We start from the raw sequence: 18,417 nt of genomic DNA on the forward strand, positions 1-18,417 counted from the left end.
TTCTTGCTTGGGCGGAGTGTCACGTTCCAGCGATCTCGGCAGTCTTCATTCCCGGAGTCCTCAATTGGGAGGCGGACTTTCTCAGCCGTCACGATGTGCATCCCGGGGAATGGTCGCTTCACCCAGAGGTGTTTCAGCTACTCGTGGACAGGTGGGGGCTGCCGGAGCTGGACTTGATGGCCTCCCGTCACAATCACAAGTTGCCCGTTTACGGGTCAAGGACAAGAGACGCAGGCGCCTGTCTGGTAGACGCTCTGTCGGTGAAATGGACGTTTCACCTGGCGTATCTGTTTCCTCCGATATCCTTACTTCCTCGGGTTCTGCGGAAATTCAAGCAGGACGGCGGCACGCTCGTGCTGGTGGCTCCGGCGTGGCCCAGACGTCCTTGGTACTCCGATCTGAGGTGCCTCTCCATCGACGCTCCGTACCTTCTTCCTCAGCGTCGGGACCTGTTGTCTCAGGGGCCCTGCCTTTACCCGGATCTGGGTCGGCTGTCTTTGACGGCGTGGCTCTTGAGACAGCCGTTTTGAGGTCTAGGGGTTTCTCCAGTTCAGTGATTGGTACCATGCTTAGGGCACGCAAGCCTGCCTCCGCGCGGATTTACCACAGGGTGTGGCGCACTTATTTTCAATGGTGTGAATCCAGAAACTATGATCCGCAGGTGTTCCGGGTTTCCAGAATCTTGGAATTTCTTCAATCGGGTTTGGACCTCGGCTTACGCCTGGCCTCTCTGAAGGTTCATGTGTCTGCTTTGTCCGTGTGGTTTCAGCGACGGGTTGCTACACTGCCAGATGTTTACACCTTTTTCCAAGGTGTTCTCAGGATCCAGCCTCCCTTCGTGCCTCCGGTGGCTCCGTGGGACTTGACGGTGGTACTGAGGGTCTTGCAGGGTCCTCCTTTTGAGCCGCTTGAGTCGGTGGAGCTCAAGTGGCTGACGTATAAGACCATTTTTCTCCTGGCAATTGCTTCGGCCAGGAGGGTTTCAGAATTGGGGGCGCTTTCCTGTCGCCCTCCTTTTCTGATTTTTCACCAGGACAGGGCAGTGCTCCGCACGCGTCCTGAGTTTTTGCCCAAAGTGGTTTCAAAGTTCCACATTAATCAGGAACTTGTTGTGCCAGCTTTTCAGTCACCTGATCTTTCGGCTGGTGAGGCTTCCTTGGATGTGGTCCGGGCACTTAGAATTTATGTGGACCGGACTGCTTCGGTTAGGAAGTCGGATTCTTTGTTTGTCCTCTTCGGTTTTCACAAGAGGGGTTGGCCTGCCAACAAGCAAACGTTAGCCCGTTGGCTTCGTTCAGTTATTTGTGAGGCTTATGCGCAGGAGGGTTTACCTGTGCCAGCCTCTGTTAAGGCTCATTCCACTCGTTCTGTGGGTCCCTCTTGGGCTGCTAGACGTGGCGCCTCCACTGTTCAGCTGTGTAAGGCGGCTACTTGGTCTTCAATTCAGACGTTTTTGAGGTTTTATGCGTTTGACACCTTCGCCTCTCAGGATGCATCCTTTGGGCGCCGGGTACTCCTTTCAGCACAGGAGCGTCCCCGCCCTTAGTTGAACTGCTTTGGGACATCCCCAAGGTCAACCCTGTGGACCCCCTATGGACCCTGAAGTAGAAAACAAGAGATATGGTAAGAACTTACCTTTGTTATCTCTGTTTCTACGAAGTCCATAGGGTCCACAGGGCGCCCGCCCTGACGCACCTGGCTTCAAATGGGCTGTGTGGCTGGTCACCGGTTTTCCGTCTCCCATTTCTGTGAGTATGGTTTCTTGTGTGTTCCAGTCTTCCTTCTCTCTGTTTAGTCTCCTCCTCCGGCCTTAGCTGCTTACCAACTGAGGTGCCTGTGGCCGGGGCGGGGTATAGAGGAGGACGGACCCAAGTGCATCCTGGGAGCAGCAAAGCTTTAACTGCGTGGTGCCCGTGGATCCAGATCCAGCTATACCCCAAGGTCAACCCTGTGGACCCTATGGACTTCGTAGAAACAGAGATAACAAAGGTAAGTTCTTACCATATCTCTTGTTATAAGTAACTGTTAAAAATATAAAAAATAAATAATGCTCCTAAATATTTACATTAATTGTTGTGTTTATGCAGTGGAAGACATTATATAATTATCAATGTTGTACTTCCTGATGTGAACACTAGAGGGCATCCTCATTGCTCCTGTGACTACATAACCACAACAGCCATTAGTACATAATATTAATATTCATTTAATAATCGTACTGTATGTATTTTTTTCATTTCTAGCTACACCATAAACCTGTTGCTGTATAGTCCTCTACAGTAATAGATTGCATGAGTTAATGTGTACAAATCAACCATATGGCTTGCAAGCACCTAATGGTAAAAAGTTATAAAGTACAGAATGTATCCTGCAGAATTTTGAAGTTTATTCTTTGATTATTTTCTGTATAACACTGAGTCATTGTCCTGCTCTGTGGTCTTCTGTAACAGAAACTAAGGCGAAATGTGAATCTGTTGGAGAAGCTGGTAATGCAGGAGTCTCTCTCATGCTTAGTGGTCAACCTGTATCCTGGGAATGAGGGCTACTCGCTGATGCTTCGGGGCAAGAACGGCTCAGGTACCGTTCCATTCTGACTTCTGTTAAAGATGTATGTATTCCAAGCAATACCATAGTATCATATATGATATACAGATGTGCTCCCTGCCAATTGATATGGCGTCACCCAGGAGTTCATATAAAAGCACAAGGCAGAAATCCCAGGTGATGTCCTATACCTGTAATTTATAATGCAGGTGCCTTATTCCTTGTAATACACAAGTTTTCCTATTGAATACTGAATTGGTTTATGTCCGTGCTGACAATTCATATAGACCTTAATTACAGGAGTTTATACAGATAATGTAATAACATCATTTGTGTCTTATATGTATTATATTTCACTTTATTTTTATCCTTCTCACTTATTGTATTACTCAGTGACATGTTTTATCTATATATTGCTAATCATGAACGTGTTGTCAGAAATGTACGAGTAGATGTGTATAAGTTTCAGAAAGCTATCACTGGGGGGAATTCAATTCAACGCGATGTTGAATAACCGCGGAAGGGAGCTCCCGCAGATATTCAATATATCGCGCTGTTTGGGCGCGCTAAGGATTTTTTCTCGTACTCCCCTGGGGATGCGAGGAGAATTCCGACCAAAGTGCTGGGCGCGCAGCTATTTTTCTGCTTAGCACGGCGCTAACAGCCGCGCGCCCGGCACTTTGGTCAGGGAATGCCGGTTAACGCGCCTTAACACCCTTGTTAAGGCGCGATAGGCACGATAAACGGCATTCTCCGACCACAGAGCGCGGTGAATTGAATAGCCGCGGGAGCTCCCTCCCGTGGCTATTCAACATCTCGTTGAATTGAATTCCCCCCACTGGGAGATAACGTTGTGCTAGCGGTGGGAAGAGACTGTTATATATACGCACCAACAGTGGCAGATTTTGCCTAGAGGCTGCCAGGCTGCAGCCCCCCCCCCCAGCAAAATCCACCACCTCAGTGTAGTCCGTGACTGCACTGACTACACTGTGACTGGCAGTGGCTTCCCATTGGAAGCGCAACCTACCAGTTACATATACAACAGGCAGTCTCGGGGGCAGGTGTCTTCTCCCCCTGGGACTGCCAGTCCGGGCTGCTATTAGCAGAGAGCGGCTTCAAGGTGGAAGCCGCTACTCTGCATTTCCGCCAGCCCTAACCGGCTCCTAGGGGCTGCAGACGTTGCAGCCCTTTGGATGCTGGTGGCATGCGCATGCGTGACTCCCCGCCAGTAGTGCTCATGTGCCGGTCCTGGTGCCTAACAGACCGATTGCGCAGGAACCGGGACCTGGCCAGGAGGAGTGGGTGACCGGGTGAGTATTTGCACCCTCCCTCCCGTTTTCAGCGGCGGCAGCCCCCCTCATCTAAGAGGGTAGGAGTCGCCGCTGCACACAAGACTTCCTCTTTCACTTCATTACAGAACAAGGGTAAAATGGTTTGGGAATGTTACCAAATGCCTTTTCATTTTAGTTAGTTACATGTTCTGTTTTAAGAAGGAAGAAACGCATTATTGGGAAAGGAGTCTAGAGAGCAAGAAGAGAAAACTCTGAGCTATAATACACCGGCGTCTGAGGAATGTGTGGTAAAGCTGTAATTGTTTTATGTCCTTTAGATTCTGAGACCATCCGGCTGCCGTATGATGAAGGAGAGCTGCTCGAGTATATAGACACAGAGGAATTGCCACCGATTTTAGTGGATCTTCTGGAAAAGTCACAGGTGAGAAAACCCTGAATTCACCAGGAATTGTATTTGCTTTCATGAGGTGAAAATTGTGTTTCTAACAATTCTTTATTTTAACGCAGACAATTTCATATCTAAAACATATGTATACAATGAACTTGTATAGCAACCTCAATATATACTAACGTTCTAGGTTTAATATTTAGTCTCTTATACACCAACTTTTTTTTTTTTTTAATTCTTTGATGTGCAGGTAAATATCTTCCACTGTGGGTGTGTTATTACTGAAATACGTGACTACCGGCAGTCTGGCAACTTAAAGTCACCAACATATCAGACAAGGCATGTTCTTCTGCGTCCAACAATGCAGGTAAGCGTTACCCAATGCTGCACCCAACACTGTTTACTATTGAGGCCTCCGTTGTGATGTTCTGTGCACGCGGCCACTTTTTACTTAGAGACTTTTGCCCTTGATGGCGTTTCTGCACCTAGTAAGCTCTGGTACATGCTTCTTTCTTACAACTGTGGCTCATCTCGTGCTCTTTGTTCTTTCTCATAAAGGATTCTCTACACTTGGGGCCTGATTCAGCAAGGATCGCAACTGCGATTACACACACACTCGGCCGATTGTTGCGATCTGCATCTGCGCATGTGTCGCAGTGCGTGAATACTCCACTGCGATCGGGATAGCAGTGACTATGTAGATCCATTGTAGAGTGACAGGAATTATCGTTTGGGGGTGGTGACGGTGGGGGGATAATCGGCAAAATGCTTGCGTGCCAAGGTGTCTGAACACCCTTGTAGGGGCATGCATAAATTATCCACTGCGATGCCATACGCCGCTTGTGTACTCACAGCATGTGATGAGGTTAGCAATTCCTGAGTAAGGTCAGAGCTTGTGCACATGTGCGTGAGGCTGCGATGGTACTCCATGTTACCGATGGTTCTGCAGTCTTGCTAAGGATTACGGATGTGTGTAAGGTAAGGTGGGCGTCCTTATGTTGTGCTGCGACTGCTTGTGTAATCACTATTACAATCTCAATTGCGATCCGTAATGAATCAGGCCCTTAATCCTTACATGTATGCTAGGGCGCCAAGAGAGTATAATAATTATCTGGGCCCGGACTTGTCTGGGGGGCCCTGGTAAGCAATGGATGTGGTGCACTGTTCTCCAACTTCCCCTTCGTCGCACACACACTATGAATGGATTTATGAGCACGCCCCCATATTTGGCCACGCCTCCTCTCTAGTACTAGTACCTCTCTAGCCCGAGAAGTGGCCCTGTGGCCCTGTATAAATGTTTTCGGCACAGTATTTTTATTACCCTATTTTTATAACTTTGCAATTTGACCCATCAACTGAAGGTCTTTAAAATAAGTAGGATTACCGAAGGATTTGTGCAGAATAGCTCCGTGTCTATCCTCTCATGGTGCCTGTTATAGTACATAAAGGGGTTAAACTGTTTTGTTCTTGTTGTTCATATAAACTATCTTCTATATATGTGTGTGTGTGTGTGTGTGTGTGTGTGTGTGTGTGTGTGTGTGTGTGTCCTAAACATTGCCAACATCACCTCCATCTGCACCACTGCCCTCACTACTGAGACTGTCTGGCCGGCTAATAGTTTGCTCTAATAAAAGTCTATTGGAAACAGACAACAAGGCATGGGATTCTAGGAAACGGGTGTGAATAAAACCATCTTTTTCCCATCACTCATCGCTCTGACCACATGCTGGTCTATACGTTCCTATGTCCTGGAATGCGCCATCCACTTTTGCAGTTAATGGAACATTTATTTCCAGCACTGGAGCAGGCCGTGATGGATGGTGCCAATATATTTTTTATTATTTTTTTGTAGAGATATATAAATATAATGTGTAATGAAAACTGTATGTTCTTCCCTGCTAATGTAAGATTTAGAGGGTAACATAGATGTTGGAGAACATTTGTGTTATTAAATATCAGCCGACGGTGGTTACTAAGTCATTATACTCTGTTTTATCATACTGTGAATATTGTCATTATTATTACTTTGTAATGTAGTCAAGAAATACAGCGGGATGTTGCGTTATAAGAGATACTGTAGCTGTAAGTTAGCTATTTCTACTTCAGGGTCCATAGGGTATCCACAGGATACCTTGGGGTATAGGTGTGACGTCAGTCGCAGGGCACCAAAGAGTTAAGCTTTCAGCCTCCCAGGATGCACTAGGTCCCCCTCCTATACCCCGCCCCCGGGCCAAGGCACCTCAGTTTAGTTTGGTGCCCGGCCGGAGTCGGGTGCACCTGTTGGAGTGGGGACTAGAAGAGCCCCTGAAGCTTTTTCTTCATGCAGCTGTGGCTGCACATCTGGATGAACAGCATGGACAGTCAGTCCTGACGTCCATGCTGTCTTCCCTACACCCCGCCGGTACCAGAACGCCGGTACTGATCCGGGGATGCTGGTGGGCGTCTGGGGTCACAGCTAGCGGTGACCCCAGATGCTCCGGACCATGGCCGGATTCAAGGGGGACAGAGGTAAGCAGCGGGGTCCCGCGGTGGGTCCCCGCTGATCACATGGTCCTAAGTCCCCAGGCAGGGGGCTCCCTGGGGACTGGCTGCAGCGTGGAGCCAGGCGACCAACCTGCGCTTCCACTACCCCCTGGGACAGCGGACCGCAGCAGAGCGGTAGCGCTGCGGCGTCCCAGGGGTTAAATGCATGCCAGGGGAGCGCGCCTTCCCTGTCTCACAGCCGGCGCCTCCCCCGCTGCACACAGCCCTCTCTGCACTGTGCTGACTGGTCCTGTGTCAGCGCTCCTCCCCCAGGCCAGCTTCTCTCTGCTCCTCGGCGGCCATCTTCTCTGCAACGCATGGTGAACGCTGCTGGAAGTCTGGAAGGAAGCATCGTGGTCTGGGTCCCCCCGCATACCTCTCCTCCGCTGTGGCTCAGGTCTGTGTATGCAGCGCTGTGTCCTACCAGGCCCTGTGTCTGTGTAGTTGAGTGATCAGCGCTGTTAGTGCAGGAATTGTTATTTCTCTGCATTGTATGTGACTGTGCTAGCGCTGCCTGTAACTTTTCTTCTCTAAACTGTCAGCTTTATTACTGTCCCTGTTCTTTCTGCTAAAGCCCTTGCGGTGCGGTGCTGCAGGGTGGTCTCTCGCCTATTTAATACTTAATTGGTGAGAGAGGTCACATACGTGGTGCCATAATGTCTGAAAGTGATTTTCCCCTCCGGCTACAGTGTACCACGTGCAAAGTACCGTTAGCGGAGGGGGAGGGTAGCGCGGAGGGCCTTTGCCGGCAGTGTTTGTCCATGGCGCGGCCTATTACGGTTACAGCACCGGTACAGGAGCCGCCCTGGGCTTGTTTCGCTCAGGCGTTAACAGCTTTAGTGGGCCAGTTAGCTCCGCAGCCCGCGTTTATTCCGATGGGTTTGTCCCAGCAGTCTGTGGTGTCGTCACCCATGCAGGGGTTCCCACGACAATTGGTGGTACCCCACAGTCTCCCTATTTCCCCGCTCCCGGGTTCTCAGGAGCCAGCGTGGGTTAACTCCCTGACGAGTTCTGTACAGCACTTGTCGGATGTGTTGCAAGGGGAGTCTGTGATGCGGCCTCATAAAAGGCCGGTGGCGTCTCTGTCCGCTCCTTATGAGGATGACGAAGGGACGTCTGATGATGGGGAGATTCTGGATCCTTACGATCAGGAACCTTTCCATACTAAGGACGCTGATGCTAAGTCCAAAGTATATATTCCTGGACTTATTCGGGCGGTCCGCACAGCCTTGGTGATTGAAGACGAAGTTCCCCCAGCGGCTAAATCTAAGTATGCCTTTTTCAAAGATGTGAAGGGCGATGCCACAGTCTTTCCTCTTTCGGGTCAGTTGGTGGACCATTTAGAGGAGGCGTGGAAACAACCTGGCAAAAGATACCAGCCGCAGAGACGCCTGGCGGTGGCTTATCCGTTCGCGGATAATTATTTTGCTAAGTGTGAATCCCCTCCACAGGTGGATTCTCACGTGACCCGTCTTGTCCGTAGTGCCACATTGCCGATGCCATCCATGTCCTCCCTTAAGGATGCTACGGACCGCAAGGTAGAAATCTGCCTGAAGTACGCTTATTCCCTTGCAGGGGGGGCAGCACGGCCGGCTATGGCCATTTGCTGGGTTGCCAGAGCGATGGAGCGCTGGGCGGATTCATTAGAGGCTTCTTTTGAATCCGACTGTCCGGCCGAACAGGCGGAGTTGATTGGCAATCTCCGTGATTCGGCCACCTACATCAACGAGGCGGCTCTAGACATTAGTACTCTGGTGTCTAGAATTTCTTCAGCAGCGGTAGCTGCTCGTCGCACCTTGTGGCTGCGATCCTGGAAGGCGGACGCAGATCCAAGAAAGGTCTGGAAGCGTTGCCGTTTACCGGAGAAGTTCTCTTCGGTCCGGATCTGGATAAGATTGTGGCCACGCTGGCGGCAGCCAAATCTGCTTGTCTCCCGTCGGCCGCTGCTCCTTCTGGTTCTGGACCATCGTCCTTTCGGTCATCTAGGGCCCAGGGCAGGCCCAAACCACAGTCGTTTCCTCGACAGGCTGGCCCTAAGAAATCGGTCAAGCCCCGGAAACAGGCATGGAGTACCAGACGTCCGGCCCCCAAGCCAGATGACAAGCCTGCGGCCTGACGGTCCGGGTCTCCCCTTGGGGGATCCCAGGGTGGGAGGCCGCCTGCTGCAGTTCTCCCGGTGTTGGTCGTTCACTACGACAGACACTTGGGTTCTGGAGGTGGTCTCTCACGGGTACGCCCTCTCCTTCCGGCACAGACCCCCGGCTCGATTCTTCACCACGGGTCTACCATCAGACCGGAACAAGGCTACGGAGCTGCGGAAGGTATTGCACACTATGCTCCAGGCTGGAGTTATAGTGCCTGTTCCATTCTCCCAGAGGGGCCAGGGTTTCTATTCAAATCTATTTTTGGTACAGAAACCCAATGGGTCATATCGTCCGATTCTCAACCTCAAAGCACTCAACAAGTCTTTGCGGGTCCCGAAGTTTCGGATGGAGACCCTACGGTCCATCATTCTGGCGCTGGAACCTGGGGACTACATGGTGTCATTGGACATACAGGACGCTATGGCGGTCATGGCGGCTTCTCTGCGGCTGCAAGGAGTCCGCATGTTGCCGTACTTGGACGACCTGTTATTTGTGGCAGGATCTCCAGAGCTCCTGTTACACCACTTGGACCTGACCATTGCACTGCTGCAACGGCACGGCTGGCTAATCAACTGGCAGAAGTCCACTCTAATCCCGTCTCGGAGGATTCTGCATCTTGGAGCCTTATTGGACTCGGGACAGCAAAGGATCTTCGTGACGGAGGACAAGATCTCTGCTTTACAGTCAAGGGTGCGCAGTTGTCTGCACAGCCGCCGGGTGTCCTTACACTCGGCGATGAGGTTACTGGGCTCCATGGTGTCGGTGTTCGACATGGTGGAATACGCCCAGTTTCACTCCAGACCTCTGCAGCACCTGATCCTGTCCAAGTGGAACGGGCTGCCTCAGTCTCTGAAGTTCCAGACGATTGTGCTCACCCCGGAGGTTCGCCTGTCCCTTGCGTGGTGGTTAAAGACGACCCACCTCAACAAGGGACGTCCGTTCTGGGTTCCAAATTGGGTCCTGTTGACAACGGACGCCAGTCTTCGGGGCTGGGGAGCAGTTTCGGGTCCACACTTGTTCCAGGGCAGGTGGACACCGACAGAAGCGGAGCTTCCAATAAATATCTTGGAACTCCGTGCGGTCTTCAATGCTCTCCTGCAGGCACAGCGGTTTCTCCAGGGTCACCCGGTGCAGGTCCAGTCGGACAATGCTACCACCGTGGCCTACATAAACAGGCAAGGAGGAACTCGCAGTCGGGCGGCTCTCGTAGAGGTCTCTCGGATCCTGGTTTGGGCGGAGCGCAATCTTCCGGCCATATCAGCGGTCTTCATCCCGGGAGTGCTAAATTGGGAGGCGGACTTTCTAAGTCGCCAGGACGTTCATCCAGGGGAATGGTCCCTGCACCCGGACGTTTTTCAACTACTGGTGGACAGGTGGGGTCTTCCAGAAATCGACCTCATGGCGTCCCGGCACAACAACAAGTTGCCGGTGTACGGGTCTCGCACAAGAGATGAAGGGGCGTCTCTGGTGGATGCTCTGTCCGTCCGGTGGACGTTCAGGTTCGCATACCTGTTCCCTCCGGTCTCCCTTCTTCCACGGGTAATCCGGAAATTCAAACAGGAAGGAGGGACGCTCCTGTTGATAGCTCCCGCGTGGCCCAGACGGCACTGGTTCTCAGACCTTCAGGGTCTGTCCGTGGACAGTCCTCTGCGGTTGCCGCTACGACCGGACCTTCTGTCTCAGGGTCCTTGTCTTCACCCGGACCTGACTCGGCTGTCTTTGGCGGCGTGGCTGTTGAGACGGCCATGCTGAGGTCCTGGGGGTTTTCCAGCTCTGTGGTGCGTACCATGTTACGAGCTCGGAAACCGTCTTCCGCGAGGATATACCATCGCGTGTGGCATACGTTCTTCCAGTGGTGTCGACCGAGAGGTTATGCACCGCGGGAGTTTCGTCTGTCTCGGATTCTCGCCTTCCTGCAAGCGGGACTAGATCATGGGCTTCGCCTTGCTTCTTTGAAGGTACAGGTTTCGGCCCTATCTGTCTGGTTTCACCGTAGGATTGCTACAATCCCGGATGTGCGCACCTTTATGCAAGGTGTTCTCCGTATTCAGCCGCCCTTTGTTCCACCTGTGGCGCCTTGGGATTTGGCTGTGGTCCTGAGGGCTCTCCAAGGACCGCCGTTTGAACCACTGGGCTCAGTGGATATTAAATGGCTAACAGCTAAGACTGTTTTCCTTCTGGCCGTTGCTTCAGCCAGATGTGTTTCTGAGTTAGGGGCTCTTTCTTGTAGACCCCCTTTCTTGGTTTTTCATGGGAACAGGGCAGTGCTCCGCACTCGGCCCGAGTTTCTTCCCAAAGTTGTTTCCCAGTTTCATGTTAACGAGGAAATAGTTGTTCCGGCCTTTAACTCACCGGGTCTTTCCGTGGGTGAGGCCTCTTTGGATGTTGTGCGGGCCTTAAGGACTTATGTTGACCGCACTTCTTTGTTTGGGAAGTCGGACGCTTTGTTGTCCTCTATGGCTTCTGTAAAAAGGGTTGGCCTGCTTCAAAGCAAACTTTGGCAGCCTGGATCCGTATGGCTATTTCTGAAGCTTATCTTCATGAAGGCCTACCGGTCCCTCCTTCTCTGAAGGCTCATTCCACTAGGTCTGTGGGTCCTTCGTGGGCAGCTCGACGTGGTGCCTCGGCAGTTCAGATCTGCAAGGCTGCTACGTGGTCTTCTGTCCATACCTTCGTGAGGTATTACAGGTTTGACACCTTCGCCTCTCAGGATGCTTCCTTCGGGCGGCGGATTCTCCTTTCTGCACAGGAGCGTCCCCACCCTTAAAGGATACTGCTTTGGGACATCCCCAAGGTATCCTGTGGATACCCTATGGACCCTGAAGTAGAAAATATGAGATATGGTAAGAACTTACCCTTGTTATCTCTATTTCTACGAAGTCCATAGGGTTCCACAGGACTCCCGCCCTGTCGCACCTGTGCCTCAGATGGGCTTTGCTCTGGTCACCGGTTTTCCGTCTCCCTCTGGTGAGAATGTGATTCTTGTATGTGTCCAGATCTTTGTTCTCTCTCTTCCTTCTCCTCCTCCGGCCTATGGCTTGGTAACTAACTGAGGTGCCTTGGCCCGGGGGCGGGGTATAGGAGGGGGACCTAGTGCATCCTGGGAGGCTGAAAGCTTAACTCTTTGGTGCCCTGCGACTGACGTCACACCTATACCCCAAGGTATCCTGTGGAACCCTATGGACTTCGTAGAAATAGAGATAACAAGGGTAAGTTCTTACCATATCTCATATTTTTACAGGGAGTTTCCACGTTAAATGTGTTTCCCTATAGCCTACTCCACTTTAGAGAGCACCTTATTTGGGTTGGGTACAGGATGCCGGCGCTCAGGATCCCGGCAGACAGCATGACGTTAAGTTTCCTAATCCTGCCCCTCCCCCCCTGACTGCAGCCTAACGCTGTCCCTCCCCCTAGTGCCTAACCCTAATCCTCCCCCTAACGCCAATCCTTACCGTCGTGATGCTGGCGGCAGGATTCCGACACCGGCATTCTTAGCGCTGGCATACTGACCGTCGGTATCTCAACTGTATCCCCCTTATATTGCTATTAGTGATCAGCTTTATGTACTGTAGTACATGGTGCAATGCGCTGTGCTTGGTGCTGGATCCTGCCTGTTGGTAACAGCAGTTGGCTGCAGTCCCAGGTTAATATTTTCCATGCATACGTACACACATACGTACATATTCACTGACCCGGCAGCATGAAACCATACATCCGGTTATGCTAATAAAAGGCAGTTGCTTCATCATGGACATAGCTAATTTTATTTTTCTTCTTTTCCCCCGAATAAATGTGTAATCTGTATGGAGCACAATGTTGCCATGATTTTTGTTTTTATTACTGATCAAAAATGTCATATAAGGCAATAAGCTCAACTATGCAGGGGGAAGTAATAACTGGTTCCTGGGTTGTAGGTTACGTATAAGATTCAGAACGTTTCAAGTACCAAGAATGCCTGCTGTCTTATGGAGAACAAGACAGAAGAATAGGAGGCAATGTAAAGATTAACAGCCTCATTTATCAACGAGTTTATCACTCAAAACTAGTGATAAATGTCACTGTGTATGATAAATGGTGCTCAGCCAATCAGCTCCCAACTGTCAACTGTTAGAAAAATGACAGTTGGGAGCTGATTGGCTGGAGCAGCATTTATCATACACGGTGACATTTATCACTAGTTTTGAGTGATAAACTCGTTGATAAATGAGGCTGTTAGAGAGAAGTTGATAGTAATTTTATTGAATTCTATATTATTATAATATGCTGAACTCAGCATTGGCAGGTGCAGAGCTGTAACTAGACTTTTTTGGTGCCCTGTGCCAGAAAGAGCATTGGCGCCCACTCATTTTTTAAAGGGACATAATGCACCCAAAAAAGGGCCATGGCTTCATGGGGAAGGGCCAGGTAAGAGATAGGAGAGGCCAGGAGATGCTGGGGATGAAATAAGAGGAAGCTACAAGCAAGAATGATAATAAACAGTAATTTGACAGTCCCAAACAGCGCCCCCTGACCTGTGGTGCCCTGTGTGATGGCATCGGCCGCATTACCCTAGCTACGGCCCTGAGCAGGTGTTTTGCCTCCTTTCAGTTGCTCATCCCCTCTTCTCCCTAGGATGTGTGCATGTCTCTCTCTCTCTCTGCATCTGGATGATATGTCACATGACTACTAGACATTATAATTTCCTTGCTCATTTCCTTTATATAAGGGTCTTTCCTCACTAATGGACCACCATGTATATAATCCAGTGTCTAGTAGTCATGTGACCTATCAAACAGATGCAGAATTACATAAGAAAAACAATGGTGTTCTCCGTTTTAACGTATCTTTACTCATTCTCGAGTTTTAACTGAGGTCTCTTTTGCAGGTAGTGACAATAATGACAATGACAACTCGAGTATGAATACAGATACATTAAAACGAAATTCTGCATCTGTTTGATGTCACATGACTGCCTTCCCAACTGAAAAAATAACAGTTGCATCCAAAATAGCCAATTTTTAGATGGCCGCCATACTGGTGTCATATCCTAAAAAGTTTCCCCCACTCCCGTATTATATGTGTAGACACTGAGTTAATGTTTCCTTACCTGATTTTCTTTTTATAAGGCTGTTTTCAGACTTATGGACCATCCTGTGCGTGTATATGTGTGTGTGTATATATGTATGTATATGTGTGTATATATATATATATATATATATATATATATATATATATATATACACACACAAAAAAAATCCACCACTAAGTGGAAGTAGACCAGCACACTTCTTTATATGTAAAAATTACTTATTTAATGTCTATATTATAATGGGGGAAACAAGCCATACTTTAAATCAGACAATACTGTAGACATCAGTACTTCTCATAATCTGTGCAATAGAGATCCATGATGTCCACACAAAGATGTATAGGGGAAGCCCTATATAAGTGTATACTGTATATATTTATTAGTAGATACTGTATGTAGCTATAACAAAATAGATGGTATGTGTCTTTTATATGGTTCAATTTGAACTGCAATATTTTTACAATTTGTTGCTCACGTTCTTCCTTTATGTATAAGTGTTCACCAGAAAATGTTACTCTTTTCCCTACATAATTTGCTTATGTGCATCTGTTTCTCTTTCTTTCCCAGACACTAGTTTCTGACATACATGCCATCACCAGTGACAATCACAAGTGGACACAGGTAATGTGTAATGTCTAGTCATTTTATTACTTAGAAGTAAACACTTCTATGACACATTGGGGTTAGGTTTAAGACTCCCGGTGGGGACTTAGGGTTAGGCACCCCCCCGGGAGGTTAGGGTCAGGCAAGGGGAAGAGGTGATTAGGGTTAGGCACCCCCGGGGGAGGTTAGGGTTAGGCACCCCCCCTGAGGACTTAGGTTTATGCAGCAGGGAAGGGGGGGGGTTAGGTTTAGGCACAGGGGGGGAGGTTAGGGTTAGGCACCCTAAAGGAGAGTTAGGGTTAGGGGGTAAAATTAGATTAGCTATACTTACCTTTAGGACGATCGGGATTTCCTCCTCTGTCGTGCTGCCGCTGCCGGGTTTTGAACCGCGGTAAATCATACCGAATGCGTTAGCAATATGGCATGGCAGAGCAGGTTCCCCGAGGACTAATTATGGCTATCCTGCATTAAAAAAATCAAATCAGGAGTTGTAGCACAGGTAAAAGCAAGATGCACTTTACAAGATAGCTTATATAGCACATTGTTACATAGGGTATAGGAGATATGTACGTGTGTGTCCTCACACATACAGTCTCAATACGCCATGCAGTGAGAGATGCCAGCTTCCATGCTAGTGTCGGACGTTTCTTTTTGCTAAATATGCGTCTTAGTCGCAGTGAAATGCAACTAGGAAACACGGGGAGACTGCACTGATGAATGTGATCTGTGACACTTATATCAATGTGCAACTGAGTCTGTATGCGAAGCACAATAGAACTCTGCGTGGAAAAAGACACGTCTGCTGCATTGTAACACTTCATATACAGATTCAGAGACTCAGACGCACACACATATACAAGTGTCGCATATCAGAGTAATCAGCACAGTCTCCTGGAGCATCCAAGTCGCACCGCATTACTACTTAGACGCATTTTTTGCCAAAGACGCCCAACACTAGCAGAGATGCACGGGACCTGGTGCGCCACGAGGGGCTGTTTGGCGCGACTGCAGCAATGATGTGCGAGGACACATCTGTATATACTTTTAAATATAGTCCACAAAAGAGAATATAGCCTTTAGTTCTAAGGATGAGTATGAATGGTACTGTGCTTATAAGAGAACAAAGAGAGGGATATAGCACCCTGTTATATATAATAAGTATACTAATGGATTAGGGAAATATGGATTAGTTGCTGTCACTACAGAGATTATCCAACCCTGTAAACACCCTAATAGGAAAAACCTTTTTAACAGTGCTGTGTAACTGGGCGCTACTCTCACTTAGTAGCCTCCTTATTCTTTAATGAATCTTACATTTTAGTATTTGTTTCTGGTATTGTGTAATGTGCAACAGTTTTCTCCATAGTACAAGTTGGAATCATTTGGATTATTTAATTAAATGAGAACAGCAATAACTGTATATTACTATAGTAGTATATTACTACTATTATGCTTTGTTACTGCAGGATATGGCTGGACCTAAATCCATAGGGGTTGCGGGTGACCTTGCATGGTTCCTGTTTATATTACCCTTGTGACATGATGATGACAACATAACTTGGGCCTGATTCAGAGCTGGTCGCTATTTGCGCTCGCTCGTCCAGAAAATAGGGGTGGCTATTCAAATGAACCGTTCGCTGTTTGCGGTCTGTTCACGCCTCTAGGTCTGAACGAGCGAACAAAACTTGCGTTCGTTTTTTGGGAAACTACGCCCCCTGGCCGCTCGCATCCTACGTCATGTCCGCTATTTATTAGATTAATCGAGTACATCGAACAGGGTATGAGCTGCTCGCTATTCTTGTGGTTGGTTTTTGCTACCACAATTTTGCGAGCAGTTCTGGCTCGAAAATAAACCAGTGACGTGGTCAATGACGCTGCTGTTTTAAATATGCACACCCATAAAACGCCCGTTTTGACCTTGAAGCACGCCTGCGATCGGACCTCCACTCCCCATTTTCAAGCACCTTCCCCTGTTACCACCCACATACGCCTCATCCTGTCACTCAAATTAGCAGGCATTCGCTATTTTGCGAGCACATGAATTTCGGCCGCACAGACCGGTTCGCGCATGCGTATAACGATCCGTACGCATGCGCAGTTGGGCAAACATCGCTCGGAGCGAACGAGCGGCCGCTTACGAGCGGCTCTGAATCAGGCCCTTAGTTCCAATGAGCAACAAGCCCCCTGTACAATCACCACACACAGTTCGTTGTTCACACAGACATGAAACATATGTCCGATGCAATTCATGTCATTCCATTGAAAACAGATGCATGCCAGATCTTCCTGTATAAAAAGCTGTTGAAAACTATTGTGTCACTTAACTATAGTTGTGTACGTAAATATGCCAGTGTACTATAATATACCATTTTCAGGTTGAATACAGTAATATCTTACATTTTAGTGTATACAATCTTAGATTAGATCTATTGACTATGTTATATTGATGTAAGTCATATTCATTTACTGAACTTGTCTGATTATTCGCTAACATTGTGCGTTCATGCGCTGGTCATTTTACACCTCTCCTGTTTTTTGGTTGTAAATTTTTAAACCAAAAATGTATTTTAAACGTATACATAGTAATAATGATGGCACATGCCTAAAAATAATTTTTATGTTGTATCTTCTACATACACCACCCCCTTATATATGCGAATTCTCTAAGCCGTTCATTCACCCTACAATGCTCATATTGTGCCAATTCTAATACAGGTTGAGTCTCACATATCCAAAATGCTGGGACCAGGGGTGTTTTGGATAACGGAATATTCCGTATTTTGGAATATTTGCATATCATAATGAAATATCTTGGGAATAGGACCCAAATATACACACAGAATGTATTTATGTGTTATATACACCTTATACACACAGAATGTATTTATGTGTTATATACACCTTATACACACAGAATGTATTTATGTGTTATATACACCTTATACACACAGGATGTATTTATGTGTTATATACACCTTATACACACAGAATGTATTTATGTGTTATATACACCTTATACACACAGAATGTATTTATGTGTTATATACACCTTATACACACAGAATGTATTTATGTGTTATATACACCTTATACACACAGAATGTATTTATGTGTTATATACACCTTATACACACAGAATGTATTTATGTGTTATATACACCTTATACACACAGAATGTATTTATGTGTTATATACACCTTATACACACAGAATGTATTTATGTGTTATATACACCTTATACACACAGAATGTATTTATGTGTTATATACACCTTATACACACAGAATGTATTTATGTGTTATATACACCTTATACACACAGAATGTATTTATGTGTTATATACACCTTATACACACAGAATGTATTTATGTGTTATATACACCTTATACACACAGAATGTATTTATGTGTTATATACACCTTATACACACAGAATGTATTTATGTGTTATATACACCTTATACACACAGAATGTATTTATGTGTTATATACAGCTTATACACACAGAATGTATTTGTGTTATATACACCTTATACACACAGAATGTATTTATGTGTTATATACACCTTATACACACAGAATGTATTTATGTGTTATATACACCTTATACACACAGAATGTATTTATGTGTTATATACACCTTATACACACAGAATGTATTTATGTGTTATATACACCTTATACACACAGAATGTATTTATGTGTTATATACACCTTATACACACAGAATGTATTTATGTGTTATATACACCTTATACACACAGAATGTATTTGTGTGTTATATACACCTTATACACACAGAATGTATTTATGTGTTATATACACCTTATACACACAGAATGTATTTATGTGTTAT

General features: G+C 47.3%; 1 protein-coding gene across 3 annotated transcripts in view; it reads left to right on the plus strand.

The window, feature by feature from the left end:
• Nucleotides 1-18,417, plus strand: part of SUPT20H (SPT20 homolog, SAGA complex component) — a 96,531-nt gene that overhangs the window by 21,908 nt on the left and 56,206 nt on the right. For all 3 annotated transcript variants that reach the window (XM_088460204.1, XM_088460203.1, XM_088460201.1), the window contains 4 exons: nucleotides 2,451-2,577; nucleotides 4,154-4,257; nucleotides 4,475-4,591; nucleotides 14,527-14,580. In XM_088460204.1, coding sequence (XP_088316330.1) covers nucleotides 2,451-2,577; nucleotides 4,154-4,257; nucleotides 4,475-4,591; nucleotides 14,527-14,580 — 402 coding nt within the window. The remainder of the gene's footprint in view (nucleotides 1-2,450; nucleotides 2,578-4,153; nucleotides 4,258-4,474; nucleotides 4,592-14,526; nucleotides 14,581-18,417) is intronic.

Source organism: Taudactylus pleione, unplaced genomic scaffold (genome assembly GCF_031769625.1).
Source record: "Taudactylus pleione unplaced genomic scaffold, aTauple2 ptg000043l, whole genome shotgun sequence".
In the NCBI taxonomy this organism is placed as follows: Eukaryota; Metazoa; Chordata; class Amphibia; order Anura; family Myobatrachidae; genus Taudactylus; species Taudactylus pleione.